The sequence below is a fragment of the Magallana gigas genome, chromosome 8, assembly GCF_963853765.1.
Source record: "Magallana gigas chromosome 8, xbMagGiga1.1, whole genome shotgun sequence".
NCBI classification, from domain to species: domain Eukaryota; kingdom Metazoa; phylum Mollusca; class Bivalvia; order Ostreida; family Ostreidae; genus Magallana; species Magallana gigas.
Window position 1 is genome coordinate 48,649,661 of NC_088860.1, and position 23,112 is coordinate 48,672,772.

At 31.9% G+C, this 23,112-nt stretch overlaps 1 protein-coding gene across 1 annotated transcript in view; it reads left to right on the plus strand.

Moving 5' to 3' along the window:
• The window catches only part of LOC105340291 (uncharacterized), a 754,579-nt gene that overhangs the window by 13,505 nt on the left and 717,962 nt on the right, over positions 1–23,112 (plus strand). The window contains exons 3-4 of the mRNA XM_066069388.1: positions 10,561–10,677; positions 14,233–14,290. Coding sequence (XP_065925460.1) covers positions 10,561–10,677; positions 14,233–14,290 — 175 coding nt within the window. The remainder of the gene's footprint in view (positions 1–10,560; positions 10,678–14,232; positions 14,291–23,112) is intronic.

Below are 23,112 nucleotides of genomic sequence, written 5' to 3' on the forward strand. Positions count from 1 at the left end.
TGTTTAGATATATTTTTTCAAATTAGATGATAGTGACCCTTTTACTGATTCAGAATATGTAATTTGTTTTAAAATCGATCAAGGCATTCTCGAGAAATTAAGCGTCAAAGTTCTGAAGCGGAGTCCGAGTAGCTCAGTCGTTATAGTCGTGGACATGGCCCAGGCGACCCGGGTTCAAGCCTCGAGTGCCGCAAATTTTTTTTTCTCTTTTTTTCGCTTAGATCTATGATTTCTCTTTGAATTGATAAGTTTAATCTTATCTATTCAAAAATTGGACGGAAGACCCACTCGTTGCTCGCAACGAGATCGAATCTAGTTTTTATTCTTTTTTTTTCTTCCCATTTTTGTGCACGCGATTTCTCAGAAACGGCTCAACTGATCTCCATCAAATTTTCAGATGTGATAGATAGTGGTCTGTAGTTGATAGCAATTTTTTTGCACTGATGACGTCACATCCGTTTTGGAGATATTGAGATTTTTTTATTTTTTATATGGGTATTTTGTCTGCGGCCGTTCTCCTAAACTATAAGAGATTTTGAGCTCAAATTTCTACGGTTGGTAAACGAAAGATTGAAGTTTTGCATGATTGTTGTTTTGTATGTTTAGCACTACTGGCGCCAAAGCTCGCTATGGCTCGAAAATTGACATTAAAAAAGCGTCGTAATTTTTTGTGCTTTTCTCTCTTTATCTCTTTTCTGGAAAATATTTTGTTAAAACATGTAATGTAAAAAAAGTTTATATTTACAATACCTTTCTGCTGATATCAGGAAAAAGGGGCTGGCCCCTCAAATAAGGGACCTAAAGGGCTCTAAAGTCTTTTACCCATAACTCTTTACCGAGGGATATTTTGTAATAAATTATAGAAGCAAATATGTTTATCTTACAAATATGAAGCCAAGCAGTGTAACGGTTTTCTCATATGTTACGTAATCAGGGGTTTTTAGGGGTCAGAAGTCCAAAACTTTGACCACCTATATCTCAAAACGGAAAAATATTTTGAAATGCAGTATAAAAGAAAAGGTGCTCAAAATGATGTACTTAACACCATGCAACCTAACAAATTAGGTTCAGCGGCCCCAATAAGGAGATAAGGGACCGGCCGCTAAAACATTCTTTCTCAGATATCTCAAGAATGGTAACGAATTTCTGAACACTTGTTGAACAAAATGTCTTTATAATCAAATGACCTTTCATTTGATACCAAGAAAAAGGGGCTGGCCCCTAATATTAGGGACCTAGAGGGCTCTAAAGTCTTTTTACTATAGTTCTTTACTGAGGGATATTTTGTAATAAATTATAGAAGCAAATATGTTTATCTTACAGTTATGAAGCCAAGCAGTATATCGATTTTCTCATGTGTTACGTAATTAAGGATTTTTAGGGGTCAAAAGTCCAAAACTTTGCTCACCTATATCTCAAAAAGAAAAAATATTTTGAAATGCAGTATAAAAGAAAAGATGCTCAAAATGATGTCCTTAACAACATGCAGCCTAAAAAAATTGGTTCAGCGGCCCCAATAAGGAGATAAGGGACCGGCCGCTAAAATATTCTTTCTGAGATATCTCAAGAATGGTAACGGATTTCTGAACACTTGTTGAACAAAATGTCTTAATAATCAAATGACCTTTCATTTGATACCATGAAAAAGGGGCTGGCCCCTAATATTAGGGACCTAGAGGGCTCTAAAGCTTTTTTCCTATAGTTCTTTACCGAGGGGTATTTCGTAATAGATTATAGAAGCAAATTTGTTTATCTAACAATTATGTAGCCTAACATTATAATGATTTTTCTCATGTGTTACGTAATTAAGGATTTTTAGGGGCAAAAGTCCAAAAATTTGATAACCTATATCTCAAAAAGAAAAAATATTTTGAAATGCAGTATAAAAGAAAAGATGCTCAAAATAATGTACCTAATAACATGCAACCTTACAATTTTTGTTCAGCGGTCCCAATAAGGAGATAAGGTCCGGCCCCTAAAATATTCTTTCTGAAATATCTCAAGAACGGTGACGAATTTCTAACACCTGAAACAAAATAGTATCAGGCACTTAAAATAAAGATCCTCTTTTCCTGTTTTAAATCATGTATAGCTGTTAAATAGCAAAATCAAGATCGAACATAAATCTCAATTTCTAAAATCAGACGGAAGACCTCCTCGTTGCTCGCAACGAGATCGTGTCTAGTTAGGGTCTTCCGTTTTCAACGGAAGACCCTCTTGTTATTCTTCGGTTTCTTTTTATTATTATTATACTTTTTCTTTTTTTTTCTGACTCCTTCTCGGCTTTATAACTCAAAAAGTTTCCAACCGATTTTAATGAAACTTCCAGACGTAATGTGAAACTATTATCCCTCAAAGATGTAAGAATTTTTTTGACAACTTCACTTCCGTTTAGACGTGACGTCATTTTTAAAATTTTCAAAAAGTCATTTTGTCCGCGGCGTTTCTCAAAAACGTTTTAAGATAGAAGCTTGAAATTTTCAATGGTTATGATTTGGTCGATTTGCCTCTGTAATAAGGCTCGAAATGAAAATCTGTCACTTCCGGTCGAAACCGGAAGTGAAACAAATTTTTCGAAAAAATGAATTTTCTGATCAAATCAAAAATGAATATGTTTTTTGTAGAGCGTATTAAGCTGAATCTAAAACTGAAAACCGTTTTAAAATCGGACAATGCATTACAGAGATATCAGGGTTTAAAAATTGATTTTTCCGGAAATTTTGATTCCGCGTCCTTGGTTTAAAAAATAGCATAATGTTTATCGTAAAGTTAACTCGTACCAAAAATAATTGTTAAGTCGTACTTAAACACATTCGGATTTTTTTGTTAAGTCGTTCTTAAAATCAAAAAGGTTTTTGTTAAGTCGTACTTAAAATCATTCGGATTTTGTTAAGTCGTACCAGGAATAATTCGATAATTTCCATCTTTTTTATTTTAATTACTCTTTTTATTGGTTTAAGAGCTCTGCTTCTTACAGGAACTTCCAGCTTTACTTCTGACATTAACGGAAGACCCACTCGTTGCTTTGCAACGAGCTTTGCTCTAGTTATTATTATTATTCTTTTTCTTTATTTTTCTGACTTTTTTAAAGCTTAATATCTCAAAAAGTTTTCAACGGATTTACATGAAACTTTCAGGGATTATGTAACATCATCGTCCCTCAAATATGTTAAAATTTTAACTACAACGTCACTTCCGTTTTTACGTTACGTCAATTTAAAAATTTAAAAAAAGTGATTTTGTCCAGGGCGTTTTTTAAAAACGCTTTAAGATGGAGACTTGGAATTTTCTGTGTTGAAGCATTGATCGTTTTTATTCGGACATAAGGCTGGAATTTAGTTTCCGTCACTTCCGGTCCAAACCGGAAGTGTTTTAAAATTTTCGAATTTTCGAATTTTTCGTTTCAATTTCAAATAGTCATGAGGTTTGTAGAGTTGGTCATGCTGAATACAAAACTGAAATCCGTTTGAAAATCGGACGATGCATTACAGAGATATCGGGGTTTAAAAATTGATTTTTCCGGAAATTTTGATTCCGCGTCCTTGGTTTGAAAAATAGCGTAATGTTCAAAGTAAAATTAACTCGTAACAAAAATAATTGCTATGTCGTACCTGAACACATTCGGATTTTTTTTTGTTCAGTCGTTCTTAAAATCGGAAAGGTTTTTGTTAAGGCGTACTTGAAATCATTCGTATTTTGTCAAGTCGTACCAGGAATATTCGATTTTTTCCATCTTTTTATTTTTGTTACTATTGTTATTGGTTTTAGAGCTCTGCTTCTTACAGGAACTTCCAGCTTTACTTCCGACATTAACGGAAGACCCACTCGTTGCTTTGCAACGAGCTTTGCTCTAGTTATTATTATTATTAGGGTCTTCCGTTTCCAACGGAAGACCCTCTTGTTATTCTATTGTTTCTTTTTATTATTATTATTTTTCTTTTTCTTTATTTTTCTGACTTTTTCAAAGCTTAATATCTCAAAAAGTTTTCAACAGATTTACATGAAACTTTCAGGGATTATGTAGCATTATTGTGCCTCAAAGATGTTACATTTTTAACTATAACGTCACTTCCGTTTTTACGTTACGTCAATTTTTAAATTTTAAAAAAGTGATTTTGTCCAGGGCGTTTTTCAAAAATGCTTCAAGATAGAAACTTGGAATTTTCTGTGTTGAAGCATTGATCTTTTTTATTTGGACATAAGGCTCAAATTTAGTTTCCGTCACTTCCGGTCCAAACCGGAAGTGTTTTAAAATTTTCGATTTTTCGAATTTTTCGTTTTAATTTCAAATGCTTATGCGGTTTGTAGAGTTGGTTATGCTGAACACGAATCTGAAATCTGTTTGAAAATCAGACGATGCATTACAGAGTTATCGGGGTTTAAAAATTGATTTTTTCCGGAAATTTTGATTCCGCGTCCTTGGTTTAAAAAATAGTGCAATGTTCAAAGTAACATTAACTCGTACCAAAAATAATTGTTAAGTCGTACTTGAACACATTTGGATTTTTTTTTATTAAGTCGTTCTTGAAATCGGAAAGGTTTTTGTAAAGTCGTACTTAAAATCATTCGGATCTGTTAAGTCGTACCAGGAATAATTCGATTTTTTCATCTTTTTATTTTAGTTACTATTGTTATTGGTTTAAGAGCTCTGCTTCTTGCAGGAACTTCCAGCTTTACTTCCGACATTAACGGAAGACCCACTCGTTGCTTTGCAACAAGCTTTGCTCTAGTTAGGGTCTTCCGTTTCCAACGGAAGACCCTCTTGTTATTCTATTGTTTTTTTTTATTATTATTATTCTTCTTGTTTTTCCTTCTGACTTCTTTTTTGCTTTATATCTCAAAAACTATTCAACCGATTTGCAAGAAATTTTCAGGGATTATGTTAAATTCTTGTCCCTTGAAGCATTAAAAATTTCAGTCATTATATCACTTCCGTTTTCTAGTTACGTCATTTTAAAATTTTTCAAAAAGTGATTTTGTCCATGACTTTTCTCGTAAACGGTTGTTTATAAAGACTTGAAATTTTCTGTGATTGTAAATCTGCCGATTTACTTATGGCATTTGACCAAAAAAATGTATTTTGTCACTTCCGGTCGAAACCGGAAGTGAAACAAATTTTTCGAAAAAATGAATTTTTTGATCGAATCAAAAATGAAAATGTGTTTTGTAGAGCTTATTAAGCTGAATCTAACACTGAAAGCCGTTTTCAAATCAGATGATGCATTACCGAGATATCGGGGTTTAAAAATTGATTTTTCCGGAAATTTTGATTCCGCGTCCTTGGTTTAAAAAATAGCGTAATGTTCAAAGTAAAATTAACTCGTACCAAAAATAATTGTTAAGTCGTACTTGAACACATTCGGATTTTTTTTGTTAAGTCGTTCTTGAAATCAGAAAGGTTTTTGTTAATTCGTACTTAAAATCATTCGGATTTTGTTAAGTCGTACCAGGAATAATTCGATTTTTTCCATCTTTTTATTTTAGTTACTCTTGTTATTGGTTTAAGAGCTCTGCTTCTTACAGGAACTTCCAGCTTTACTTCCGACATTAACGGAAGACCCACTCGTTGCTTTGCAACGAGCTTTGCTCTAGTTATTATTATTATTCTTTTTCTTTATTTTTCTGACATTTTTAAAGCTTAATATCTCAAAACGTTTTCAACAGATTTACATGAAACTTTCAGGGATTATGTAGCATTATTGTGCCTCAAAGTTGTTAAATTTTTAAGTACAACGTCACTTCCGTTTTTACGTTACGTCAATTTTTAAAATTTAAAAAAGTGATTTTGTCCAGGGCGTTTTTCAAAAACGCTTAAAGATAAAGACTTTGAATTTTCTGTGTTGAAGCATTGATCGTTTTTATTTGGACATAAGGCTGGAATTTAGTTTCCGTCACTTCCGGTCTAAACCGGAAGTGTTTTAAAATTTTCGAATTTTCGAATTTTTCGTTTTAATTTTAATATTTACGAGGTTTGTAGAGTTGTTCATGCTGAATACGAAACTGAAATCCGTTTGAAAATCGGACGATGCATTACAGAGATATCGGGGTTTAAAAATTGATTTTTCCGGAAATTTTGTTTCCGCGTCCTTGGTTTAAAAAAATAGCGTAATGTTAATAGTAAAATTAACTCGTACCAAAAATAATTGTTAAGTCTTACTTAGACACATTCGGATTTTTTTTGTTAAGTTGTTCTTAAAATCAAGAAGGTTTTTGTTAAGTCGTACTTAAAATCATTCGGATTTTGTTAAGTCGTACCAGGAATTATTCGATTTTTTCATCTTTTTATTTTACTTTCTCTTGTTACTGGTTTAAGAGCTCTGCTTCTTACAGTAACTTTCAGCTTTACTTCCGACATTAACGGAAGACCCACTCGTTGCTTTGCAACGAGATTGCTCTAGTTTATTATTATTATTCTTCTTGTTTTTCCTTCTGACTTCTTTTTTGCTTTATATCTCAAAAACTATTCAACCAATTTGCAAGAAATTTTCAGGGATTATTTTAATTTCTTGTCCCTTGAAGCCTTCAAACTTTTAGTCATTAAGTCACTTCCGGTTTCTAGTTACGTCATTTTAAAAATTTTCAAAAAGTGATTTTGTCCAGCACTTTTCTCGTAAACGGTTGTTTATAAAAACTTGAAATTTTCTGTGATTGTAAATCTGCGAATTGACTTATGGCAAATGTACAGAAAAAATTATTTTGTCACTTCCGGTCGAAACCGGAAGTGAAACAAATTTTTCGAAAAAATGAATTTTCTAATCAAATCAAAAACAAATATGTGGTTTGTAGAGCTTATTTAGCTGAATCTAACACTGAAAGCCGTTTCAAAATCGGACGATGGATAACAGAGATATCGGGGTTTAAAAATTGATTTTTCCGGAAATTTTGATTCCGCTTCCTTGGTTTAAAAAATAGCGTAATGTTCAAAGTAAAATTAACTCGTACCAAAAATAATTGTTAAGTCGTACTTGAACACATTCGGATTTTTTTGTTAAGTCGTTCTTGAAATCGGAAATGTTTTTGTTAAGTCGTACTTAAAATCATTCGTATTTTGTTAAGTCGTACCAGGAATAATTCGATTTTTTCATCTTTTTATTTTCGTTACTCTTGTTGTTGGTTTAAGAGCTCTGCTTCTGACAGGAACTTCCAGCTTTACTTCTGACATTAACGGAAGACCTACTCGTTGCTTTGCAACGAGCTTTGCTCTAGTTATTATTATTATTCTTTTTCTTTATTTTTCTGACTTTTTTAAAGCTTAATATCTCAAAAAGTTTTCAACGGATTTACATGAAACTTTCAGGGATTATAAAACGTCACTGTCCCTTCAAGATGTTAAATTTTGTATTAAAACGTCGCTTCCGTTTTTACGTTACGTCAATTTTTAAATTTTAAAAAAGTGATTTTGTCCAGGGCGTTTTTCAAAAACGCTTGAAGATAGAGACTTGAAATTTTCTGTGTTGAAGCATTGATCGTTTTTATTTGGACATAAGGCTTGAATTTAGTTTCCGTTACGTCCGGTCTAAACCGGAAGTGTTTTAAAATTTTCGAATTTTCGAATTTTTCGTTTTAATTTTAATATTTACGAGGTTTGTAGAGTTGTTCATGCTGAATACGAAACTGAAATCCGTTTGAAAATCGGACGATGCATTACAGAGATATCGGGGTTTAAAAATTGATTTTTCCGGAAATTTTGTTTCCGCGTCCTTGGTTTAAAAAATAGCGTAATGTTAATAGTAAAATTAACTTGTACCAAAAATAATTGTTAAGTCTTACTTAGACACATTCGGATTTTTTTTTGTTAAGTTTTTCTTAAAATCAAGAAGGTTTTTGTTAAGTCGTACTTAAAATCATTCGGATTTTGTTAAGTCATACCAGGAATAATTCGATTTTTGTATCTTTTTATTTTAGTTACTCTTGTTATTGGTTTCAGAGATGTGCATCTTACAGGAACTTCCAGCTTTACTTCCGACATTAACGGAAGACCCACTCGTTGCTTTGCAACGAGAAGACCCTCTTGTTATTCTTCGGTTTCTTTTTATTATTATACTTTTTCTTTTTTTTTCTGACTCCTTCTCGGCTTTATAACTCCAAAAGTTTCCAACCGATTTTAATGAAACTTTCAGAGATAATGTGAAACTATTATAGCTCAAAGATGTTAAAGTTTACTTGACAACGTCACTTCCGTTTTGACGTAACGTCATTTTTAAAATTTTCAAAAAGTCATTTTGTCCGCGGCGTTTCTAAAAAATGCTTTAAGATAGAGGCTTGAAATTTTCAATGGTTATGATTTGGTCGATTTACCTCTGTAAAAAGGCTCGAAATGAAAATCTGTAACTTCCGGTCGAAACCGGAAGTGAAACAAATTTTTCGAAAAAAGGAAGTTTCTGCTCAAATCAAAAATGAATATGTGTTTTGTAGAGCTTATTAAGCTGAATCTAACACTGAAATCCGTTTTAAAATCGGACGATGCATTACAGAGATATCGGGGTTTAAAAATTGATTTTCCCGGAAATTTTGATTCCGCGTCCTTGGTTTAAAAAATAGCATAATGTTTATCGTAAAGTTAACTCGTACCTAAAATAATTGTTAAGTCGTACTTAAACACATTCGGATTTTTTTTGCTAAGTCGTTCTTGAAATCAAAAAGGTTTTTGTTAATTCGTACTTTAAATCATTCGGATTTTGTTAAGTCGTACCAGGAATAATTCGATTTTTTTTTATCTTTTTATTTTACTTACTCTTGTTATTGGTTTATGAGCTCTGCTTCTTACAGAAACTTCCAGCTTTACTTCTGACATTTACGGAAGACCCACTCGTTGCTTTGCAACGAGCTTTGCTCTAGTTATTATTATTATTCTTTTTCTTTTCTTCTGACTCCTTTTTTGCCTCATAACTCAAAAAGTTTTTAACCGATTTTGATGAATTTTTCAGAGATTTTTGCAAGTTGGCGTCCCTCAAAAATGTAAAAGTTTTAAAGAGAACGTCACCTCTGTTTTGACGTGACGTCATTTTTAAAAATTTCAAAAAGTCATTTTGTCCCGGACTTTTCTTAAAAACGCTTTAAGATAGAGGCTTGAAATTTTCAATGGTTATGATTTGATCGATTTACCTCTGTAATAAGGCTGGAAATGAAAATCTATCACTTCCGGTCGAAACTGGAAGTAAAACAAATTTTTCGAAAAAATGAATTTTCTGATTTAATCAAAAATGTATATGTGTTTTGTAGAGCTTATAAGGCTGAATCTAACACTGAAAGCCGTTTTAAAATCGGACGATGCATAACAGAGATATCGGGGTTTAAAAATTGATTTTTCCGGAAATTTTGATTCCGCGTCCTTGGTTTAAAAAATAGCGTAATGTTCAAAGTAATATTAACTCGTACCAAAAATAATTGTTAAGTCGTACTTGGCCACATTCGGATTTTTTTTGTTAAGTCGTTCTTGAAATCAGAAAGGTTTTTGTTAAGTCGTACTTAAAATCATTCGTATTTTGTTAAGTCATACCAGGAATAATTCGATTTTTTTCATCTTTATATTTTAGTTACTCTTGTTATTGGTTTAAGAGATGTGCATCTTACAGGAACTTCCAGCTTTACTTCCGACATTAACGGAAGACCCACTCGTTGCTTTGCAACGAGCTTTGCTCTAGTTGGTATTGTGTTTCTTTTCATTTTTTAAATAAGGAATAATGAATCATTCTTTGAGTATTATGAGGTGATAATTTTGGTCGGGGCGTGATAAAATCCAATAAAGCCCGAAGGGCTTTATGATAGATTTGATCATTATTATTATCACCTCATAATATTCAAAGAAGTCCTTATTACTTATATTTATATAATTTTAGGCCATCGTGCGATTTAATCTTTAAATATAGATATGCAAACCCCGCCGGCGCCTCAATTTGGCGTCATTTGTATTATGGGTTATATAGTACAAAATCGATACGTAGTGTTATCACAGACAAAGACACTGGATAATGTAAATATATCATTTTAAAGAACAAAAACTTAAATACACTACTTTGTTGATATGGCTGCCTACAAAACATTATATAAGTATTTTTAAAGATTGTAATTGGTGTATTAAAGAACCATCCAAATTTGAAGGTACATGTTTATCTCTAATTACAAGTCTTGAATTCGCTGTCAGTAACGTAATAAATTTAATAAATTTAATAAAGAAAACCCACACGATTCCTTTTGAAGCATAGTGACATCAAAACTTATGACAGCTTTTATGTGTAAACAAAAAAATGATATGAAAATTTAATATTGCTAAGTTTGTATAAACATGGTTTTAAAACAAAAAATGTTAAAAACAAATTATTATCTTTATATAGATCTTGTATAATTATCATTACAAGATAACAGAGGTAACACAAGCAAACTTGAACCCGGTTCTAAATAGAAACATAACTAATACCATTTAGATGTACAAAAACTACTCTCCTTAATTGCAGAATGTCAACATTTTAATTCCATGACAAACATTCTTAATGCTGCGTGCTCATTGTAATATCATTGCATTTTTCTTGTTTGAATGATCATTGTATGATTTCATTTCAGGTTATTGTTTGTATCTAAGAACAGATGACTCGACGATATATTCATACAGCTGCAGTAGTTTCCAATCCGGATCCGAATGTCACAATTCTTCCTTTCCATCATATGATTTGTTTAAATGTAAGTCACAAGGAGTAATGTATTTAACATAAAAAATAACCCAATAGCAATATTTGTGATTTCATTATCATTTGTTAAGCACCAACTTTTGTACACAAAAGTGATTTAAATTTTGAAATTGTCAAAATTCTCGAAAATTGATAAGAGTATAGTACACTGTCTTTTGAGAATCCGTTTTGAAATATATGATAAAAAATAAAAAAACCCACATTTTTAATTATTCTTATGAAAAAAAATATTTCTAGGAACAACCAATTTTGAAAACTTCTTCTTTTACTGGTGGCATATTCTTCCTTTTCTTTTGGAAAACATCAATTTTTCAACGATTTATGACTGTCAAGCGCAAAAAATACACAAAAACATGGGTCTACCATAAATTGATATGACGCCTTTAAGTTGAAATCAGTAGTTTGCTGGTTTTTATTCTTGGAGGAAAACTTAATGTCGGGCGATGGAAACTTCGGCGTGTACGTCTCAAAACTCTTTAAAGTACACAGGGCGAAAAACAATCTTTAAGGAAGTCCTTAAAGGTGGCTTTAAGGTGGCTTAAAGGAGATCTTTAAGTCACCTTTAAGCTGAGCTTATACGTCCTTAATGTCCAAACTTCTTTAAGTCACCTGTAAGCCATCTTTAATGGCTGAAAGATTCATACAGATGGTAACGCTGTATAATTTAAAATTAACTGGCTTGTTTAGATAAAAGCGCTTCTATTTGGTCCAAAATCCTTTGATACATGCAGCAAAATACTATTAATGAGAAATACTTTATTGTTTTGATTAAGCATTACATATAAAACGTGAGTTTCCAAAATCAATGTTTCAACACAAAGATTTTGCTCGAAAATAGATTTAGTGATGAAGGATGATTTTGCAATTTGACAATTTAAAATATAGCAAACGATAGCATGCCTGCACAGATAAGAAAAAACCCAAACAAACAAAATAATCAAAAGCATATAGGGTTTAACAGCATGAATTGAAAATAATATCATGACAAATGTTGATTTTTACGTAACAGACAATCAGTTGACGTGTTTCTAATTTTGTTCTGAGATCTATAATACAGATACTTTATAAATCTTTCACACAATGGTATCAAGGTATTGCGTTTTTGCTTTTCGCTTAAAATAAAACCCCAAGGTAACATGTATCACTGTTTATAAAACTGTAGCACTAAAATTAAATTAAATGTTGTTTAAAAAGTAAATATGTAACTTTACATATAAAATAGGCAGACGACTGTTATTTTCCTTTTTAAGATAATTACCAGGGTTGCTCGGAAATTATCGACACAGTAATAAAATGAGGAACATTGTATTTCTTTTTTGTCATTGATGTATTGTGAATAACCTTTATGGACAATATCCAATGTAGATCCTGTATGAATAAAATCCCCCCCCCGAATATTCTTATGTTTATAATCATTAGTCCCTTTTCTAATAGGATGATGTTATACTCATATCACATGTTGAGTATTGCAGTTTTAAAAAAGATCCTTAACAATTGTTATGGGATATAAACCTACATCAAACTCTGAACCTTCTTGTGAGGCCGAAGAATTGTCTTAGGGCCAAAGTCTTAACAATTATAAAGAATCATCTGGCTGATTAGTATCTGTGAAGAAGATTTATAAAGATTTACTTTACATATTCCTATGTAAAACTTTGACCCCTCCCATTGTGGCCCAACCCTACTCCCGGGGTTGTCAATATTTCACAACTTTTATCTACAGTACCTTAGGATGCTTCCACATCTTTCCTGGCTGATTAGTTTCTGAGAAGAAGATTTTAAAAGATTTACTCTATATATTCCTATGTTAAACTTTTACCCCCCCCCCATTGTGGCCCAACCCTATCCAAAGGGGTCATGTTTTTAACAACTTGGAATCTACACTACCTGAGAATGCTTCCACACAAGTGTCAGCTTTCCTGGCTGATTAGTTTTTGAGAAGAAGATTTTTAAAGATTTACTCTATATATTCTAATGTAAAATTTTGACCCTCCATTGTTGCCCCACCCTCCCCCCAGGGATCATGATTTTGACAATTTTGAATCTAGACTACCTGAGAATGCTTCGTCACAAGTTTCAGCTTTCCTGGCAGATTATTTTTTCGAGAAGAAGACTTTTAAAGATTTACGCTATATATTTCTAAAAGAAAACATTGACCCCCGATTCTGGCACCACACTCAGCCCGGGGGTCACGATTTTCACATCTTTGAATCTACACTACCTAAAAAATGCTTCCAAACAAGTTTCAGCTTTCCTGGATTAATAGTTCTTGAGAAAATGTTCAGCTCAAGTGAGCCAAAAACACAAAGTTTCTTGGGAGGAACTATTTTTTTTCGTGCGGAAAGGTTTTTTTAGACGAAAATGACAAAAACAAAAAATGTTATGAATTTTCAATATACTTTTCTTTTTATCATTCTTTATTTATTACACACATTTTTAACATTTGATTGGTTAGCAATGAAAAATGACAATAACACACTGTCAACCATCTGTAAAATCCATAAAACAAAATACAAATTCAAAGCAAAGCGGACCTCTAAAAAAAAAGGTAGGATCAGGTGCCTAGGAGAAGTGAGCATTCTCTGCTCTATGTATTCATATAAATATAAATAAAATATGACATGATATAAATATAAATATTCATATAAATATAACATATTCTTCAGGTTCTGTGTGGCATATACAAGATTGAATATCAAGAGAGTTATAGAAATTTGGCAAATATTTCTTCCGAATACTTAGAAAATGACTAATTTTTTTTTGCCAAATTTTGCGAGAATTTTAACACCTTTGAAGCCATTTATATAAAACTTGATATCAATGACCTCCATGTTTCATATATAACTGAATACCTACCAAAGCAAACTGGATTAATCGAATAAAAGTTTTGATATTCAAAAAATTTTCATTTCAAATCAAATTATCACCATCATGAAATTGTCTATTTTAAATGTAAGTCCCCCCAAACATTATGCAGCTTCATACGAAATGTTCTTGTAATCTTTCTATTCAGTCTATAGCTAGCTATTGTGCATAATTGAATACAATATTTAATGAAATTAGTTTGCTTAATTAAGAATACTGACAACAAATCCCAATTAGGCTGAAATTGCATTTTAGGTGCAAAAAGGTCAAATTAAATAGGTCATAACTCAGAGGTATAAAAACTGACCCCACTATTTCTTTGTAATTGTTAAGTATGTTTTGTCAACATATTTCAATGATATACTTCTTAAAAATTTCTTTATGCAACAACATTGAAGAATGACATATCTAAAAAAAAACTATACTCTTGAATGAAAGGGGTCAGAAGCTTCAGATTATCTGGCTTTTTAACAGAGAGTTTTACTAAACTGAAATGAAATGGATCTTATGACAAGTATTCAAAACAATTGATAACAAAAGTAGTAAATTATGTACACGAGGTCCTTTTCTTATTACCATTTTCTCTCATATTTTACACGACAAAAACATTGAAAGTCTACAATAAATTTGTTTTTACAAAGAAATCTAAACGAAAACTCAGCCATTTGTTTCTCTCTTATAGATCCGAGTTGTACATCAATTGGAAATGGTTGTTTCCTTGCCGAACCATCTTGTAAAGGGTAAGACACTTTGGAAAGTATTAAGTCTTAGAGCTTAACTTTTAAAAAACTTTTGGAAACATATCTTATTTTTCATTTTAATTTTTTTCACAACTCTTTAACTAACTACATAATCTATAATATTCATGTTTGTTCAAATAAAGGGCCCAGTTCCCTTCAAAGGGGGAGGAGGATACGGTCGTTTCATGCATATCTTTTAAAATTTTATGCTATGCGATTTTAATGATATGTTATGCGATTTAAATGCAATGATATGAGATTTGTATGCTATGCTATGAGAAATTAAAATGAAGGACTGAGTGATATAGTATGGTATACTATGCTGTGGTATGCTATGAGATTTGAACAAGAAAGCCTCCATATACATTAGAGTTCCGAATATTTTGAAGTAAAATGTTAAAAAGCCAAAGTTAACAACTAATCTGCAATGTGAACATTTAGTCTGAATAAAAGCATTTAAAACCTAGTTTAAATCATATTCTATGCTATGATATGACGAATGAAAATCTATGAGATTGTATGGTATGGTATAAGATTCCACAGCTATTGTAAGAGATGTCAATGCTATGCTATGGTGTATGTTGTTAAAGATATGCCTGAACTGACTGTAATTAGGAAACAATAAAAATAGGGTATGGTGTTTTTAACAAATAAAACTTGAATAGCCTGTTATATCTAAACTTTAACATTGAATTTTTGAAAGGTTGTAAATTTAAGATTGTTTTAGCACTTTATTCTGTCAGCAATTAACAAACAAAAATTATATGAGACAATTTTGTACTTTTAATGAATTATCAACATAAGTTTTACCAGTGCCTTACTTTTTGAAGTATTAAAAATTGAAACAAGACTGTGAATTTAAAACAAGTCGATTTTTTTTAGCAACACAATTTGTAGGCGATATTAAAACAGAGAAATCTTTACAAGTTTTTCAAACTGTGAGCCGTCGATAATTTTGAGACCCCAGAAATATTTAAAAGTTTTATTTAAAAATATTCATAACAAGCATTCTGAGAGTATTGCATAAGCAATACACGTCCCCTACCGGTTTGTATTATTCTATGAAAGCTTCCAAGCACACAACTATTTCAGAGCTATTGTAAACGAGATGTCATGCTTTAATCAGAGATAAAAGAACAGAGGAAATTAAAACTATATAGTTGATATAGAAATTAAATAGGAAATAGGTAAAATAATACTCTTTATTTCATCTCCTGTAATTTCGCCAAGTCTATTCTGTATTCGCTGGTAAAAATTTGTGAAAACAATGCACTGTTATGCACATTATCATTTCTTACCGTCTTCTGTACCCCGAATCAAACCAAACAGTTAAACAGCCCAACCCGACAACGAACCCGATTGTAATAATAATACAAAAAAACCCTGCCGATTAAATTTACAACACAATGCTTGACACTATTTTATAGAATTCATTTGTTTGTTAGAAATGATAAAAGGAATGGTACAGGAAAAGGAATGGTACAAGTAACGCACAGTATACTGACTACATACTGACCTCGTTTATTCAGTTACACACCGAACCCGATAACGAACCCGAACATTAAAAAATTGGAATATAAAAATTAATTTTCTCGAAAATATGTCAATCAGACTCTACAAAAGTGTAAACTTGATCTGTAGTTTGACATTTTGAAGCTGTTCAGCAAGTTTCATATTATTCCTCAAATGCATAAAGAAAAAAAGTGTGGAAAACTGAAGTGGGACAGACAGACGGACTGACGGACGGACAGACAGACGGACGGACGGACAGACGGACTGACGGACGCAGAGGAAAGCTATAGTCCCCTCCGGTGAAACCGGTAGGGGACTAATAATGTCTTTAACATCTTTCAAGAACTTAAATGATAGAGAATGTGATCAAAAACTATAGCTGATATAGTGTAAAATCAAAATAGTTTAGATTTTGACCTTTGAACCTGATCCTCCCTCAATTTTTTAAGAGGTCCGGGTTTGCTATGCTCCTATTTTGTAATTTTCTTTGGGATTTTGAATTTGTCCACTGTTTGTTATCACCACATGTCATACAATAGATCAATATCAAGAAACAGTTCATAAATAATTGTTTGATTCTCCCTTCCTGCGTTATCAACGCATGTGTGTTTGATTAATCAAATGAATCAAACCAAAAAAATTACTGAAAAAAATTGATATTATAAAACATTGTTAAGGATATTTCCGTTCTTTAATAAGTGAATAGCATCAGTGTGTATAAATGACATTACAAAGAACTGATATATAGTGAAAATAGGTCATTTTCATTGATAAATATAAGTATATATAGACTTAAAAAATGTTTACAAAAATAAATATGCTGTCTTTGGGATTTTATAAAAAGTTTAAATGTTACGCTTTGAACCAATTTACTTTTGTAATGCCACAAGCTAATAAAAGGGAAATCTTGTTCATTTCTGTAGATAAATTAAACGGTATTATATAGTGTTTCTTAAATAAAAAGTAGAGAATTATATTACTAACTAGAGCAAAGCTCGTTGCAAAGCAACGAGTGGGTCGTCCGTTAATGTCCAAAGTAAAGCTAGAAGTACCTCTAAGACGCAGAGTTCTTAAAGTAATAACACGAGTAACTTAAACAACAAAAAATCGAATAATTCTTAGTACGAGTTAACAAAATCCGAATAATTTTGCGTACAAATTAACAAACCTATTTCCGATTTTAAAAACGACTTTAACAAATAAAAATCCGAATGTGTTTGAATACAATTTAACAATTATCGAAATATTTTAGGTACGAATTAATTCAACTTTGAACACAACACTATTTTCTAAACCAAGAACGCGGAATCAAAATTTCCGGAAATATCAAATTTTTTTAATCCCAAATTCTCTGAAGTGTATCGTCCGAATTTAAAACGGATTTCACCGTTGGATTAAACTTAAAAAGTTCTTTGTTTTCGCTAAATCATTAATATCAGAAAAGAGTTATTATAAGAAAACTGTGTAGCCCTTTTGGCCCCTAATTTTAGGGGTCAGCCCCTTTTTTTTTATATCAAATAAAAGGTCTCGCAAATATAAACATATTTTGTTTAAGAAGTGTTCACGAATTGTAACCCGTTCTCGAGATATCTAAACAAATGTGTTTTAAGGGGCCGACCCTTTAACTCCTTACCGGGACCACAAACAACAAAATTTTAGTTATCATATTGTTAAGAACATTATTCTGAACAACTTTTGTTCTACATTGCTTTTCAGTATATTTTTCCTCTTTCAGATATTAATGATTAAAGTTTTGAACTACTGGCCCCTTGAAACCCCTTATTACGTTATATATGACTTAGGTATGGTACTGTATAGATAAACAGCTGTACAATGAACATTTTTGCTTCGATAATTAATAACAAATTATTGCTTAGTAAAGAGTTATTGTAAGAAGACATTAGAGCCCTCCTGGCCCCTAATTTTAGGGGCCAGCCCCTTTTTCTTGATATCAAATCAAAGGTCTTGCCAATATAAACATATTTTGTTTAACAAGTGTTCAGGAAATGTTAACTGTTATTGAGATATCTGTACAAATGTGATTTAGGGGCCGACCCTTTAACTCCTGAATGGGGTCATAAACAAAAAAATTTAAGATAGGATATTGTACAGATCACATTTTGAGGAACTTTTGTTCTACATTGCTTTTAAAAATGTTTCTCCTCTTTCAGATATTAATGATCAAAGTTTTTAACTTCTGGCCCCTTGAAACCCCTTATTACGTAACATATGACTAAAGTATGGTACTGTATAGATAAACAGCTGTACAATGATTATATTTGCTTCTATAATTGATAACAAATTATTGTTCAATAAAAAGTTATTGCAAATAGACTTTAGAGCCCTCTTGGCCCCTAATTTGAGGGGCCAGTCCCTTTTTCCTGATATCAAAGGAAAGCCCTTGGCAATTCAAACAACTTTTGCATTACGTGTTTTAACAAATTATTTACAGGTTAAAAGATATTTTACAAAACGTGTTAAAATTTTACCAAAAATTTTGGTGCTAATTTTCGACCTCGGGCGAGCTTCGGCGCCTTGCGCATTTTCCACAATATTAAATACAGAGGATCATCTACAGACATCCATCTACATATTCCTGAAAGTTTCACGTTTCTATACCATTTAGTTTCGGAGGAGTTACGTGGACAAAATGGTCCTTAAAAATTCACAAAATCTTAAAAATCTCAAACCGGAAGTGACGTCATCAGCTCATAATTTTATAATCGCTAGTACATTTTACGTTCTATCAGTCCTGTAAATTTGGTGAAAATCGACCAAATAGTTTTTGAATTATAGCTCTCGAAAAATGTCAGAGGAAAAATAATATAAAATAACTAGAGCAAAGCTCGTTGCAAAGCAGCGAGATGGTTTTCCGTTTATTTCGAGAGAAAAGCTAGAAGTACCTGTAAGAAGCAGAGTTCTTAAGCCAAGAACAAGAGTAACTAAAACTAGAGCAAAGCTCGTTGCAAAGCAACGAGTGGGTCTTCCGATAATGTCAGAAGCAAAGCTGGAAGTTCCTGTAAGAAGCAGAGCTCTTAAACCAATAACAAGAGTAACTAAAATAAAAAGATGAAAAAAATCGAATTATTCCTGATACAACTTAACAAAACCCGAATGATTTTAAGCACGATTTAACAGAAACCTTTTTGATTTCAAGAACGACTTAACAAAAAAATTCGAATGTGTATAAGTACGATTTAACAACTTAATTTTTGGTACGAGTTAATTTTACTATAAACATTACGCTATTTTTTAAACCAAAGACGCGGAAACTAAATTTCCGGAAAAATCAATTTTTAAACCTCGATATCTCTGTAATGCATCGTCTGATTTTAAAACGGATTTCAGTTTTTAATTAAGTTTAATAAAAGCTGCTTTGTTGCTTTATAATAAGTATCAAATTATTGGTCAGAAAAGAGTTATCATAAAAAGACTTAATAGCCCTTGTACCCCCTCATTTGTGGGGCCAGCTCCTTTTTCTTGATATCAAATAAAAGGTCTCGCTAATATAAACATATTTTGTTCTACAAGTGTTCATAAATTGTAAACCGTTCTCGAGATATCTGTACAAATGTGTTTTAGGGGCCGACCCTTTAACCCCTTACCGGGGCCACTAACAACAAAAATTTTGGTTTAATATTGTTCAGAACATTATTTTGAACAACTTTTGTTCTACATTGCTTTTCAAAATATTTCTCCTTTTTCAAATATAAATGATCATAGTTTTGAGTTCTGGCCCCTTGAAACCCCTAATTACGTAATATATAACTTAGGTATGGTACTGTATAGATGAACAGCTGTACAATGAACATTTTTGCTTCTATAATTAATAACAAAATATTGTTCAGTAAAGAGTTATTGTAAAAAGACATTAGAGCCCTCCTGGCCCCTAATTTGTGGGGCTAGCCCCTTTTTCTTGATATCAAATAAAAGGTCTCGCTAATATAAACATATTTTGTTCAACAAGTGTTCAAGAATTATTAACTGTTCTTGAGATATCTGTACGAATGTGTTTTAGGGGCCGACCCTTTAACTCCTAAATGGGGTCATAAACAAAAACATTTAAGGTAGCATATTGACAAGAACACCATTTTAAGCAACTTTTGTTCTACATTGCTTTTCAAAATATTTCTCCTTTTTCAGATATTAATGATCAAAGTTTTGAACTTCTGGCCCCTTGAAACCCCTAATTACGTAACATATGACTTAAGTATGATACTGTATAGATAAACAGCTGTACGATGAACATTTTTGCTTATATAATCAATAACAAACTATTGTTCAGTAAAGAGTTATTGTAAGAAGACTTTAGAGCCCCCTTGGCTCCTAATTTGAGGGGTCAGCCCCTTTTTCTTGATATCAAAGGAAAGCTCGTGAAAATTGAAACAACTTTTGCATTACATGTTTTAACAAATTATGTGCACATCGAAAGGTATTACAGAAAATGTGCAAAAATTTCGTGGAAAAATTTGGTGCCAATTTTCAGGTTCAGGCGAGCTTCGAGGCCTTGAGCAATTTTCATAATTGGAAGCATGGGGGTACATATACAGACATTCATCTACAACCCCTGAAAATTTCAAGCTTCTATCTTGATTAGTTTCGGAGGAGATGCGTGGACAAAATGACCCTTAAAAATTTTCAAAATCGTCTATATCTGAAACCGGAAGTGACGTCATCGTGTTAAAATTTAATAATATGTAGCTATGATGATGTTCTATCACTCCTACAAATTTCGTGCAAATCGGTTGGGTAGTTTTTGAGAAATAACGCTCCAAAAAAGTCAGAAAAAGAAAAAAAAGAATAATAAGAATAAAGAAAAAGAAACCGTAGAATAACAAGAGGGTCTTCCGTTGGAAACGGAAGACCCTAACAATAAGAAAAAATCGAATAATTCTTGGTACGACTTAATAAAATCCGAATGATTTTAAGTACAACTTAACAAAAACCTTTCGATTTCAAGAATGTCTTAACAAAATAAACCCGAATATGTTCATGTACGACTTGACACGATTATTTTTGGTACGAGTTATTTAATTTCCGGAAAAATCAAATTTTAAACCCCAATTTCTCTGTAGTGCATGGTCCGATTTTAAAACGAATTTTAGCGTTAGATTAAGCTTAAACAGTTCTTTGTAATTTCTAAATGAAAAATATCAAATTATCGCTTATAAAAAAGTTATCATAAAAAGACTAACTAGCCCTTTTAGCCCCTAATTTGAGGGGCCAGCCCTTTTTTCTTTATATCAAATAAAAGGTCTCGCAAATGTAAACATATTTTGTTCACATGTATTCACGAATTGTTAAACGTTTTCGAGATATCTGAACAGTTGTGCTTCAGGGGCCGACCCTTTAACATCCTTATCGGGGCCAAAAAAAAAAATTTAATTGCCATATTGTTAAGAACATTATTCTTAACATTTTGTGTTCTACATTGCTTTTCAAAATATTTTTCCTTTTTCAGATTTTAATGATCAAAGTTTTGAACTTCTGGCCCCTTGAAATCCCTAATTACGTAATTTATGACTTAGCTATGGTACTGTAAAAATAAACAGCTGAACATTTTTGCTTCTATGATTAATAACAAATTTTTGTTCAGTAAAGAGTTATTGTAAGAAGATTTTAGAGCCCTATTGGTCCCTAATTTGAGGGGCCAGCCCCTTTTTCTTGATATCAAATTAAAGGTCTTGCAAATATAAACATATTTTGTTCACCAAGTGTTCACAAAGTGTTAACCGTTCTCGAGATATCTGTATAAATGTGTTTTAGGGGCCAACCCTTAAAATCCTTAGTGGGACCATCATCAAACAATTTAAGGTGGAATATAATATACAGAACTTTAGTTTGAGCAACTTTTGTTCTACATTGCTTTTCAAAATGTTTCTTCTTTTTCCGATATAAATTATCAAAGTTTTGAACTTCTGGCCCCTTGAAACCCCTAATTACGTAATATATGACTAAACTATGGTACTGTATAGATAAACAGTTGTACAATAAACATTTTTGCTTCTATGATTAATAACAAATTATTGTTCAGTAAAAGGTTATTGTAAGAAGACTTTAGAGCCATCTTGGCCCCTAATTTGAGGGGCCAGCCCCTTTTCCCTGATATCAAATTAAAGGTCTTGCAAAAATAAACATTTATTGCATTACATTATTACACAAAATATGTATACATCAAAAGATATTTCAGAAAATGTTCAAAAATTTCGTGGAAAATTTGGTGCTTGTTTTCAGGTTCAGGCGAGCTTTAAAGCCTTACACAATATTCAAAAGTTAAGGCAATGGGGTACATCTACAGTTATTTATCTACAATCCCTGAAAATTTCAAGCTTCTATCTTGATTAGTTTCGGAGGAGATGCGTGGACAAAATGACCCTTAAAATTTTACAAAATCGTCAATTTCTGAAACCGGAAGTGACGTCATAAGTTTAAATTTTAATAACCTTGAGTATTTACGATACCAAATAAGTTCTGAAAATTTTGTGGAAATCGGTTGAATTGTTTTTGAGATATAAGCAACAAAAAAAGTCAGAGGAAGAATAATAATAATGAACTAGAGCAAAGCTCGTTGCAAAGCAACGAGTGGGTTTTCCGTTAATTTCTAAAGTAATGCTAGAAGTACCTCTAAGAAGCTGAGTTCTTAATCTAGTAACAAAAGAAACCTAAGTACAAAAAGTAAAAAAAAAATCGAATGATTCTTGGTACAACTTAACAAAATCCGAATGGTTTTAAGTACGAATTAACCAAAAAACCTTAACCATTTCAAGAACGACTTAACAAAAAAAACCCAATGTGTTTAAGTACGACTTAACAAATTTGACTTCATTTTAGATGCAAGTTTACTTTACTTTGAACTAACATCTATTTTCTTAACCCAGAATGCAAAATTAAAATTTCCGTAAAAAATCAATTTTGTTAAAAACATAATTCTGAGCAACTTTTTCTCTATACTGCTTTTAAAGGGTTGACCTTTTGTACTGTGTTCTTGTTGCGTCATTAATTGTCAGAAACTTATCGATGTAAAGTTTACTTTACTGTACCTCTGTGAATATTTTCTATGTAAAATTACTATGAACCAGACAATATTGAAATGGTGAACATTTCAAAGGGTATAACTTGAAATTTTTCCAGCTGGCATAGAACTTTTAATTCAATTTCATTCACCCTATCATACAGGCATTTTTGTTCAATCTGACCAAGATTAAGCATATCTAGGAAATAATCTACTGTCTAAAACTAATTTTAAAGAGATTTGCTATGACCTTCACATTGACTTGGTTCAAGGTCACTGCACGTCATTAACCAATAAA